Genomic DNA, 13,781 nt, shown 5'->3' with positions numbered 1-13,781 from the left:
GGTGATGCTTGAAATCATTGTTTTTCCATTGTTAACCATGGTGACCTGCAAAGAAACGCGTGCAGCCATCATTGCGTTGCATAAAAATGGCTTCACAGGCAAGGATATTGTGGCTATTAAGATTGCACCTCAATCAACAATTTATAGGATCATCAAGAACTTCAAGGAAAGAGGTTAAATTCTTGTTAAGAAGGCTTCAGGGCGTCCAAGAAAATCCAGCAAGCGCCAGGATCATCTCCTAAAGAGGATTCAGCTGCGGGATCGGAGTGCCACCAGTGCAGAGCTTGCTCAGGAATGGCAGCAGGCAGGTGTGAGCGCATCTGCACGCACAGTGAGGCGAAGACTTTTGGAAGATGGCCTGGTGTCAAGAAGGGCAGCAAAGAAGCCACTTCTCTCCAAAAAAAACATCAGGGACAGATTGATCTTCTGCAGAAAGTTTGGTGAATGGACTGCTGAGGACTGGGGCAAAGTCATATTCTCCGATGAAGCTTCTTTCCGATTGTTTGGGGCATCTGGAAAAAGGCTTGTCCAGAGAAGAAAAGGTGAGCGCTACCATCAGTCCTGTGTCATGCCAACAGTAAAGCATCCTGAGACCATTCATGTGTGGGGTTGCTTCTCATCCAAGGGAGTGGGCTCACTCACAATTTTGCCCAAAAATACAGCCATGAATAAAGAATGGTACCAAAACACCCTCCAGCAGCAACTTCTTCCAACAATCCAACAACAGTTTGGTGAAGAACAATGCATTTTCCAGCACGATGGAGCACCGTGCCATAAGGCAAAAGTGATAAATAAGTGGCTCGGGGACCAAAACGTTGACATTTTGGGTCCATGGCATGGAATCTCCCCAGAATTTATTCTGACAAACTCCAAGAAGTGATTATGAAAGAATGGGTTGCTATCAGTCAGGAACAGAAGTTGATTGAGAGCATGCCCAGTCGAATTGCAGAGGTCCTGAAAAAGAAGGGCCAACACTGCAAATACTGACTCTTTGGATAAATGTCATGTAATTGTTGATAAATGCCTTTGAAACGTATGAAGTGCATGTAATTATATTTCACTACATCACAGAAACAACTAAAACAAAGATCTAAAAGCAGTTTAGCAGCAAACTTTGTGAAAACTAATATTTGTGTAATTCTCAAAACTTTTGGCCACGACTGTACACATCCACTGAAGGGATGTATTGGTCTTTCAATTAACTATATGTGATTTATTGGTATTGGTAGCCTCTAAATTATTTTAATTCAATCGTGTTGGAAGCCACTTGAGGGATCAATTGCTTTTGGAAACCACTATAAATAGGTTTTGGGTGCCACCAAAGATGCACATTGGCCTTCGGAGCCACTAATGGCATACACTGGTCTTTGGATCCAGTGAAAGGGTGCAATGTGATGAAGATCCCATTTTTATATTCTTCTGGAGTCCTCCTCCTGTATGTCTATCCTTGTAAAACTATATTTTTAACATAAATACTGCCCTGATGACTCTAAATCAGGTATTCTAAAGGTTTGGATTTGTATTCATTTTTGGATGCATTTTTCATCCTATTTCACTAAGAGAAAAACCAGAAATATTGTGCTGTAAGTAAAGCATCTGTGTCCATGAGATAACAGCCCCTGCTCGTGCATATTCATAAGCGGTAAAGTAATAATTATATTAATGATGCTAATAATTACTAGCACTTAGAGCAGCATTTATTTTAGTAGACTGACTTACATTGTGTCAACACGTTCTTGTACTCCTCCAGCATGTTAGGAAATTCAGGCCTACAATGAAGGGGAGAAGTCCTGGCTCACTTCATACAGTTCAAGTGTACAACATTTCTAAAAGGTTTTCATGGTTATTCCCATTAACTGCAATAAATCAGTGTAATTCCTCAAATAACCATGTTATCCGGAGCCTGTCACATATAAACCAACGCAATCTCTCAGTCTGCCCATAAATCGTACAATTACAAATAATAACTTTATTAGTTGAATACAATTTTTTAAAAAGATTGGATTACTGTGAAAAAGGGCTTTAATTTACCCCGTAGGTGGTGGGCAGACAAAGGCAGGAGTGTTCCTACAGAGCGGCCTGTGTGCGCTCATGTCACATTCAGACGGTGGGAAGGTTATATATGGCTGAATTGCTGAACTAAAAAGACTATATGATGAAATTAAAGTCATATTTTGTGTATCAGAGACGTTTATAGAGCTTATAATACAGAAAAGCCTGAGCTTCACTGTAACCGTACATTTACTTCACAATTATTTCAATTTAACACTATAAAAGCCACATTGGCCAACAGCAATTCAAGAGATAGAGCTACCCAGGTTATAGAAATGATAATCTACAGTATTTACCCATCTATCCATCCATTATCTATCTATCTATCTATCTATCTATCTATCTATCTATCTATCTATCTATCTATTATCTATCTATCTCCTATCTATCTATTATCTGTCTATCTATCTATTTATCTCCTATCTATCTATCTATCTATCTATCTATCTATAAGACAAATCATGAGGCAGCACTCCAAATTAGGTGAAGGGTGTTAGACCCGTTTATTCCCCAGTCACAACGTTTCAGCCGAGCCCAATGAGGCCTTTGTCATTTTTGTGAATTGTATCTATCTATCTATCTATCTATCTATCTATCTCATAAATATCTATTTCATATCTATCTATTATTTATCTTTATCCATGTATCAAGGACAAACTACTGTCGTAGTAGACACAGTACCAGGAGTTACGGAAGCAACATAGCTTATTTTGCTACAATGTTTTTGTATCTATTTTATATCTATCTCTCTATCACATATCTATCTATTTATCTATAAATCTATTTATTTATCGACTGTATCTATCTAATCTATCTATCTATCTATCTATCTATATTGTATCTATCTCTCTATCCATCTATTATCTATCTCATATCTATCTATCTATTATCTATATCTATCTATCTATCTATCTATCTATCTATATTGTATCTATCTCTCTATCTATCTATGTATCTATTTCATATCTATCTATTTCATATCAATCTATCTATCTATATTTATATCTCCATCTGTCAAGGGCAAGCTACTGCCATAGCATCTTGAAACAATTAGATGGGACAACCGCTTTAAGTTAACCCCATTAATGACCCATGACATCACTGGTGGGCGGGGCATGTATGGAGCGGGTGCCAGCTGTATAATACAGTTGACCATATGAGACAATACAGATAACTCCAATCCTGGTCATTTAACCCCTCAGGTGCCACAGTCAGTTTTATCTATCACAAATCTGTCTACATATCTATCTCCTATCTATCTATCTATCTATCTATCTCATATCTATCTATCTATTTATCTATGTGTGATCTAGCAGGACAATGTTCCTTAGATTTGCTTGCCCTTGCCCCCTAGTTGGCATTACATATTTTAACGGTGACACGGCTCTTTCACATGGCCCAGGAAATGTCTCACTCAGACAATTCTTTCTGTGCTGGCAGTCATGACAGAAGGCTCTTGAATTTGTTTATTCACACTTGTTTTATCTGTTTCCATGGGCTGTCATGTAACCTTTGGGGCTTGGAAGATGGATGATGAAGGCCAGGGCCATGAGCGGGTTGAGGTCATGGTGTCGCTGGATCTCATTAACTATATCACTCTACGAAAGAGACTCTACAAAGGTCACCTCAACTCAGCACAGTCGGAAATGTGATGAAGGAATGCTGAGGTGAATATAATTACACTTTGGTCAACTCTATATAAATATGTCAATAGGAAATTAAAGGGGAATGTACTCTGTCTATTCTCTATATAATCCTAGAACCTTTTTTTCGGTTTGTTCTGCGCTATAATGATATTTTAAGCCAGTTTTACAAAGTATTTTAAACCAATTATGTATATATAGACCAAGAAAAGTGGGATTTAAGACATTTCAACAACTTTTAATAACCTCGGTTCACTGCTTGCAGTCAATGCAGTTAAGTTGTCAGCCATTGCACCCAAATCATAGAGGTGCTCAGTGTTTTATGAACATTTGAAGAATCAACAATCCCTGTAGTATGCAATAATGGGGTCATCTAAACTTCTTTAGCAGAAGAAACACTTGCTAACTTGTCACTACACAGAACAGCAGCACCAAGAGTGGCCATCAGTAACGCCAATGGAGATCCTACCATCCTATAAACTGGCATGTAGAATTTCTGGTTAGGCACTATAGCTCATGTAGTGTAGTACTAGGTGCTTCAAACTAGATCTCTACTGATGGACCTGAAGATACAACTATTTTTTAAGAGGGAAAATTTCAAGAAAAGCCCCATCTTGGTAAATTTGGTTAAGACAGGTGGGTAATCTGACCTTCAAAAGTGTATATTGGGTTTCTTCAAGAGAGTCTACATATTGTGACACTATTTGAGAATTCTGTCTACGTATTTCACATATGGAAAGCTAAAGATAAAGCAATTCAAAATTGTTCAAGCAACCTTTCATTCTACATCCTATAGCTGTATGTAAGAACTTAAAAATAGTAATCATCAACCAACTACATACAGAACAGAAACAAAATCCTACAAACTGAGTGCAAAGAATACAATATTTTCCATGTAGCTCAGTGGTTCCCATGAGAGCAGTGCACTGACCAAGCAATCTTTCGAGCTCTATGAATGTGAATGTGCAAATCTATTTTACCCTCTGCAGAAAAAAAAATCCTAAATTCATTTTCTGTTATAACCCCCTGACCTTTGAACAGAAACCTTGCTGTGAGGGAAATATTCAACAATATATCACAACTTAAATCCAGTTTTGCGTGAGGCAAATAAATAACAATCTCAGGACTTCATAAATTTTTCATAAATTTTCATTTTGGCCACTGCACCCTCTTACCATGGTCGATAGATCAAGCTGCTGCGATACATTTAACACCTGGGGCTATGGCTCTAGTCCCCAGGGAATGCTATTGACTATAGCTAGATGAGATACTTGTTTACAGCTGTTTAAAGACCATAACATTTTTTTTTCAAAAAATTATTTTGCAGATATTCAATGCTTCCTTAAAGGCGCATTTGCTTTTAACCATAATAACAAACAAATTACTAATAATAGTAATAGTAACAGTAATAGCAATATTTGAGTTGATGTTTTTTTTATTACTATTAGTACTCTTAACTGTGGTGAATTGCATGCTTACATGCTATCGAAAAAGTGAAACCGAAAAATTGGCAAATGTGGTAACGTAAGTAAATTTTTATGTAAAAAATGTCTGATTTAAACATTGTAAACCTATTTGACATTAAAAATGTATTTTTTAAAACAATTTGAGCCTGTAAATCGATATCTATCTATCTTTAAATCAAAAAGAACAGGAATAATATGACAAATTGGAAGAACGCAATATTAAAACTAAACTAAGAGCTATGCTATTATTGTGTCAGATGAGTATCTGTGCTGGGAATCCCCAAAGGGCACAATTGAAGAATTCAGTCGGCTATGCTTCAAAGGCTGAATGAAAAGTGAAGCAGCCTTTCTTTCTAGGCCAATGGAACCATTATAGAAATGATGTTATGGTTTTAAATAATATTCTGTGATCTAGCCTTTAAAATATCTAACCCGCACTTTTATTTCACAAGAGTTAATGGTGGTTCTCACTTCAGTCATGACCTTTAGACGACTCATGTGTGAGTCCTCTTTGTAGACAAGGGTTGCGAGATCAACCGGAGGGTTCTAGTAGGGTAATATCCTAGTGTTTGCTCAGTACACATTTGAATTACAAAGTATACAGAGAAATTACAACCAATATATCAGCTGAAGGAAAGGCAACAATGCTTTTATTATGGAATGACAGGGATTTTATAATGTTTCATTAGAATTCCGCTGCATTCAAATACATTGTCCCTCTCCTAGTACAAAATCAGACATTATTTATTGCCAGGAATTATAACTTCTAGAAAATTCATAGACTTCAGTGCAAAGGAATCCCAGCCCGGTCTAATCGGTAATATATAAAGGAAGAAGAAAAAATAATACCCTGCAAAGCTTTACGTAATTTTAGAAGTATCCCTTTCAGAAGTATTAGAGGAGCAGTTTACAGGAGCTGTTTTTCAGAAGTCTGTATTCTGTCAATAAAGCCTTCATACAGCTTGTCTAGTGGACTGGTGACGGCTAATAGAACACAAGCGGTCTTAAAGGACAATCCAACCAAAAATTATATTTTGATAAGTTATTGGTACATATCAGAGGATCACATCAGTAGAGTCCATGACCACCATTGATTTAAAAAAATCGGGCTGTGGTCCTGCAGTTGCCATCTGCTGGATACATGAGCTGTATAGTACAGCCTGTATTCTGTCAACAAAGCTTTCATACAACTTCTGAGCTAGTGATGGGTATTAGAATACAAAATCATATCAGAAGATCACACTGCGTATATGAATACCACCACAGAGACATAATACATTAAATATTTTTGACATAATAGCCCAAGCAAAGCCCTATTAATTTGTATAACTGTTTATGAAGATTGCTGTGCTACAATTTCCTATGATGGAAAACTCTAAGGTCCATTGAATAGATTTCTTTATTTCATAATTTTGAATTCATTGAGATCTATACTTACAACAAAGTAATGATCTAAGACATCTACAAAATACCAGAAAACTACTTTTTGGGTGCATTTCCCCTTTAAATAGTTTATGTATCTGTTGACAGCTTCTGTAGGGCCTTTAGGGCTATGACGGGATAGTAAGACATGCTATTGTAATAGCAGCTTTATAACTGGGAGTTGACAGTTATACTATTTTTATTTAATTATTTATTATGTTTATTAAATAGTTAATTCATTTTACTATTAATCGGGTTGTGCCATAAAATACTTTTTACTCTAAAATGTATGTTTTTTATATCCCCCCGTGCTTGAATCTTACTTCCTGGTTTGTCACATGACTGCTGTCCAATCATGCCTTAGGGCACTGACATGAGGAGATCATGTGACACTAACCACAGCCCTTGTCCTTACCAATGACACTTCCTGCGTCCTACATTACAAGGCTCCAATGTGGGGCATAAACTAAAGCAACTGAATGTCCAAATAGGTTTTCCACAGGGTGCAGTGGTAGGAAAACAACTTTACAAGTTTTGATTAATGGTGGTATTTTGGGAAAGTGATATAATAAGGATACATTTATAGTAGTGGCACAACCTCTTTAATTTATTGTGTATTAGGCGGTATATCACCAACCTCAGTTAGTTTACTTTCAATGAACCTGCCAAAAAAACTTTAAACTTCAAAAGATGACTCCAAACAATAAAATCACAAAGCCTAGGTGAAGGCTGTGCATCGGGCGTAATACAGAGTATCGGTTTTGTCTGGAGTGTTCCTATGTAGTAATATATTGTATATATATAGTATATATATATATATATATATATATATATATATAGTAAATATATTGTATAAATATATATAGTAATATTGTATACGTGCTATAGTAAATACAAAGGGTAGACTTACAGGCAACCTCCAGTGATGCATTTCGACTCATGGCTTCACCAAGGTAATTCCGGGCAACACACACATAGCTTCCTTCATCCGGTTTACTCCTTCGCCCATGAACGATGCGTAAGAAAAATAAAGATCCGCTGGGGAGCAGCATTCGGTGGGAGCGGGGGTCATCTTTGTCAGTTTCTACTCTTTCTAGGTCTTTGTACCACTCAATTGTTGGCACGGGTCTGCCTTCTGCTTTGCAGTTTAATGTGGTCGGCTCTCCCTTGGACACAATTACGTCTGATGGATGTTCTACGATCCGAGGAGGAAAATCTTCCTGACGGAGTCGAGATCCTAGAGGCAAATAAAAGTAAATAGTGTCATACATTTCTCTAAACACAATTACAGGTCGTTATCAATCAGACTAGAATAGCTATACAGAACACAAGAAATGAATCAATGACAAAAGCTGCAGGTAAAAGTACACAAGTATTTTCTGATAATCCCAAAAATCTGATAATTCAGTAATTAACGGCAGCATGAATAAATTGAGATTTAATTTGTCGTCATATACTGTTGTCTATGACTGTCCGATAATTCAGAATATCTGATAATCTGGCACATATACATTGGACCGATGCTGAATTAGAGGAATTTTGTTATCTGTGGATTTTTAACAAAATTTTTTATGGATAGGTTGTCTGTAACTGATCAGTGGGGGTCTAACACCCTGGACCCCTGCCAATCAGCTGTTTGAGAAGGCAGTGAAGCTTTCAGTAGTGCCGCAGCCTTCTTGCTGCTTTCCCTAGGCCAGTAATGGCTAACCTCCGATACTCCAGCTATGGTGAAACTACGACTCCCAACATGCTCCATTCATTTCTATAGAGTTCTGAGAACAGCCAAGCAAGTATACATCTTGGGAGTTGTAGTTTTACCACAGCTGGATGCCGGAGGTTAGCCATCACAGCCCTTGACCATGTCACGTCACCTTCATAGGTCACATGACCTAGGTGCAGGTCAGCCCAACTGAAGTGAATGGGGCTGAGCTGCTATACCAGTCGCAGCCACTATACAATGTACGGCGCTGTTCTTGGTGAGCTGATACGTGACCAAATACAGCTGATCGGCATGGGTTCTGGGTGTCTGACCCCCACTGATCAGATACTGATGACCAATGCAGAGGAAAATGTCTCAGAAAACCCCTTTAAAGTCCTGAACAACCATTTTAGTAAGAGATTTAGAAGTCTTATTAGTAATGATGTACTGTACATCCATCAGGCCATTTCATTCTTTAGGAAACTTAACCGCATTACTTTTAAATGCTACCCTACAACTTTATAGCTACTTTCACACTTGCATTATTAATTCTGGTATTGAGTCCCGGCAGAGGATCTCAATACCGGAATTAAACGGATCCGCTTTGATTTTGCACATCAGGATGCATGTGTTCCGTTGGGGTGCGGTTGTGTGAAATCAAAACTGAAAAAACTGATCCATCACTAAATACATTGAAAGTCAATGGGTGTCAGATCCGCTTTTTTAGGCTTCTAAAAAAAATAAAAAATACGTCACCATTGACTTACACTGTTTTCAGTGCCGGATCAGTTTTTTTCCGTTCTTATGACCGTACACAAAACTGCAGCTTGCAGTGTTTTTGTGTCTGGTCACAAAACGGAATGCTGATGGAACAAAAGAAATCCTGATGCATCCTGAACAGATCTCTTTCCATTTAGAATACATGGGGACTAAATGGAAACTTTTTTTTTCCGATATTGAGATCCTCTGCCGGATCTTAATACCGGAAAACACCAACGCAAGTGTGAAAGTAGCCTTACTGAGTCCAGTACTGAACCATAGTGTTCAAAGGAAGCTAGACTGGTCATCTGTAGGTTCAGCTCAGCAGAATCGTGGAGGTCCAGGTGTCGTAATAGAAATATGGCCAGACGTGTTTGATAAAAGCTGCAGGATGAATGTCTTTAACTAACGAGAAAGGAGACAATTGTGTGTTGTCCGTAAGGCCCATTAATAAACTAGAGATTGATCATCGGATCCTATATTTGGCCCTTTTAATAACTTTGGTCATTGAAACAAGCCGTTACACATGACTGCGCAAGCTACAAATCCAATGCACATTATGCAAGTAAAATAAACCCTACAAACTGTAACTAAGATGGAAAGCAGGATCTGTGGTGATTAATGGGCTCAAAATAACCCAGTGCAGTTCTGTTCATTTACACGTTTCATTCAAGTGATAATCACTTCATCACCTGGAGTATTTCTGCACTTCATGCCCAATAGTATTCAGCTATAAAAAGACCATGCATTATAGAAAGTATACACCAAACATAAGAAAGAATTCTCCATCAGCATGTCACATATGTTACTTTCAGTTAATAAATATATCTATCTCATCTTTCTACCTATGAATCTACGTCTATCTATCAAATTTATCTGTCTATTTATCTCATAGCTATTCATTTATTTATTTTATGCACTTATATAACACTACTATATTCCGCAGCACTTTACAGACATTATTATCACTCACTGTCCCCAATGGCTCACAATCTAAGTTCCCTATCAGTCTGTCTTTGGAGTGTGGAAGGAAACCTAAGAACCCGGAGGAAACCCATGCAAACACAGGGAGAACATGCAAACTCCATGCAGATGTTGCCCTTGGTCGGATTCAAACCTAGGACCCCAGCGCTGACCACTGAGCCACCGTGCTGCTCGATCTATCTATCTATCTATCTATCTATCTATCTATCTATCTATCTATTTCTATCTATTGGTCTGTCTGTCTGTCTGTCTATCTATCTCATTATCTATCTATCTAATATCTATCTATCTATCTATCTAATATCTATCTATCTATCTATCTATCTATCTATCTATCTATCTATCCCACTTTGATGGTGGGCCTTTCAAAAACCCAGCTTCTTTAGTGGCCCAATTTACAGAACTGTATTAGCAAAATTGTGACTGTTGGCAAGTCTATAGGTCTATATCAGTGAGCCATTCACACCTGGGCCCTGAAGCCTTAGGGGGCCCAATATTTCCTCTGCTCCATGTCAGTTCCCTCGTACTATAAATGATGCGTTTGGAGCAATATTACAGATTTTGCTTTAGAGACCTTCAAGTTATCAAATCAAAGTTCACATTTAAATTTCTCAGAGCACTTTTTCAGTCTCGTGTACAAGCACAGACATCCCAGTGACTGGTGCCAAATGACAAAGGCCACACTGGTGAATGTAACAGACATGAACGTCGTCCACACTCCCCAATGTTAGTGCTGGGAAGTTTCTTAGTACTATTAATTGGCTGGGAAGTTATTGTTGCTCAGTAATTTGTTGGAGGAGTGGGAAGAAGGCGAGAAGAGGAGGCATTCACCATCACACTACCATCTGTTCGAAGCCAAATAAACAAGAAGTGGTGCAGCGGTGCATGGAAAGACCAGGTACAGCCGCCACAAGACTCCCTTCCCAGTCTTAAGAATAGGAAGCAACCCAGCTGTTCGGTGAGTGTAGGAAGCCCAGCCTGGGGGACCATAACTTGTTCTAATTATTACTGAACTGTACCATCCAGTGGAAGGTTCCCTGCACAGCAGAGCTGGTTGTGGGCTGCCATCTGTCATCCATAATACACCAACACTGCCTCTTTTATTTAAAAATTCATGATATCCATCTGTAGAACTTTAATAGATCCGTTGGTGGCGTAATACTGTCAAAAACTTCTGCACAAATACCTGGAAGGAGAAGGAGCTTCTTCTACTTTGTAGATGAACCGGTGCAGAGATGGAAGATCACTGGTATGTATGTGTAATACTGGACTAACTAGGCAAATAATTACTAATGTAGCTGGGCCGATAGTATCATTTACAGCAGCCTGTATTCTGCTGAGGGCACAGCAGCTCCAGACTACTGGAACATAGTCTATTTTTACTGTCAGATTCTAGATATCTGATTTCCCAGCAGTCTCAATTTATATTAGTAGAGATGAGTGAATCATTGAAAAATTCGATTCAGCTGCTTCTCCAAATTTTACAAAAATAATTTTCTTTCTGACTAATGACTTTGTCACGGAGAGCACTTCTTTGTAAGAAGTGGGTGCCAATGACTGCGCCGCGCGCCCTGTCATTGTACCCCTCAGATGCCGCATTTATCGCTGATCACGGCATCTGACATTAATATTACAGTGTCAAGTAAAATAAAAAACTAAAATAAATCATACTTACCTCATCCGTTTGATCACAAAGAGCCGGCCACCGCCATCTTGATTGAAGATCTAGATCGAATTCTTGTGCAGCCTCGGGCAGCGTGGTGACGTAATATGTCTCCGTGCATGGGATTTCATGCGAGATCTTCAATCAAGATGGCGGTGGCAGGCTCAAACGGATGAGATAAGTATGATTTTTATTTTTTCCGCCATTCAGGGAAAATTGATTTGCGGCAACAAAAAAAAAATCCTAGAAATTTAGATGAAAGTCCACTTTGTAAACTTCGATTCGCGCAACACTATATATTAGCTATTAGCAAAAATCACCTTGTTAACAGTTCTGCCTCCAGCAGTCCATAGCAGGCTTTTAGGGGGCCCGTTTCCCTCACAGACGGGTCTCAGCCCTCCAGCACAGCACAAGCCTCAGATCCCAGCACACACACCTCCTGAGGTCTACTGTCAGACTGAGGTAATCCTCCTCACCTGACAGTGCTGGCTGGTTTTCAGGCCTGGCAACACCCGGCCTGGAACACGGGGAGTAGTCACCCACCCAGCACTTTGACTACTTCCAATAAGAGCCGTCCCAGATCAGCTATACTGCCATACTAAGTATCAAAGTGTCAAACAGCAACTGCTGCTGACACATAAAAAACGGCTCTTACTCCACCGAGGCCAGGAACCTTGGTGACACGTACCTATCACTAACGATGATTCCTTGTACCTTCTTACAATATAGATATATATATATTTATATATATATATATTGACTAAATATATCTCTCTGGCTCACATATCAGTCCACGGCTTCAGATTAGGTGCAGACTATTTTACTTTTCAGGACGTGCTGTATTTCCTGATAAAAGATCCAATTTATCATCCATCTGGGCGATCACAGGGAACAAACTTTGTAACCATGGATTTCTTCAATCTAATGAGAAAACCAATCCTATTATTACATACTGCACCCCGGTGGAAATAAGGGCAAGTATTCTGTGAATTTCTATTAGAATTAATGACACTTCTAGACGTGCAGCCTTACCGGAAAAATGAATCCAACTGGGTTTGATACACTTTATGGGTAGCTAATGATTTCTATCTTGTTTAAGACACCAAAAAATCAAATGTGACCAGTAGAAAACGTGGTTTGATGCTACAGAAACTTCAGAGCGGTCTATAGGAAGCCATCCAGAACGGAAGAATGAGACGGCTGAGACATTCCAGTGCACAGGCTGAGAGGGGTAAGGATATCTACTCGGTGTACTGAGCCGATGTAGTCCCATTTCCTATTGCGCTGCATAATTGAAAGTGGGGTATTAACCAGTTCACCAACCTAATAGATACGGTATTTACCTCAGTTCAACGCTTTCCCACTTCCTCACCTCTATTTAAATGGTAATGCTCCTCTTTTGAATTGATAGAAGCTTTTCTGTTTAAAATAATTGAGTGTCTCTTTAAATTTCCCATTCCCTGGCTGTCACACCGCATAAAAGGCAGTGTGACTAAATAATAAATTGAACACCAAATAGATATCCATAATGATACACTTTGCTTCTTTTGTGTCCTAAAATGGAAAACCATTTTTTTCCACCAAGGTATCGATAATGTCACAGAATTATGAAGCGATTTTCAAGTCAGCAAAATGATGTGCATTAGAGTCAAATCAGATATAGGTTTAAAGTTCTACAGAAAGAGCAAAAAAAAGAGAAAGGCGTATTTGCTTAATTTTATCCCCTTTTTAGACATTCTAATGAATATGTTTTATTTACAAATACTGAAGGAACCGTTTAGTTTTTTTGTTTTTAAGAATACAGGGGTCCTGTGCAACAAAGTGGGTATCTTTTTTTTTAGTAAATGTATTTAAAATCCTTGGTGGTCTATGGTGGTGAAAGGGCCAATTGCAAATTCCCTAGTGATCAAAGTCATTAATCAAGACATATATCTCCAGGGGGTCCCTGCCTTAGGTGGAAGAGGAACTATAGATGAGAGCCTATGCATTTGGCCAGTTTCCTGACTAAAACCAACTGTAAAAGGCTGTTTGCCCTGGCCAAATATTCTTACCAACAATAGGTGACACCAAAGATCTCCATTAGGGATTAGTGA

The 13,781-nt window shown here is 38.6% G+C and overlaps 1 protein-coding gene across 1 annotated transcript in view; it reads right to left on the bottom strand.

Annotated features, from left to right (window-relative positions):
• The window catches only part of ROBO2 (roundabout guidance receptor 2), a 457,929-nt gene that overhangs the window by 396,261 nt on the left and 47,887 nt on the right, over positions 1-13,781 (bottom strand). The window contains 1 exon segment of the mRNA XM_040423235.1: positions 7,494-7,820. Within this exon segment, the coding sequence (XP_040279169.1) occupies positions 7,494-7,820 (327 nt within the window).

The sequence above is a fragment of the Bufo bufo genome, chromosome 3 (assembly GCF_905171765.1).
Source record: "Bufo bufo chromosome 3, aBufBuf1.1, whole genome shotgun sequence".
Lineage (NCBI taxonomy): Eukaryota > Metazoa > Chordata > Amphibia > Anura > Bufonidae > Bufo > Bufo bufo.
This window is presented reverse-complemented; position numbering and strand designations above follow the sequence as displayed.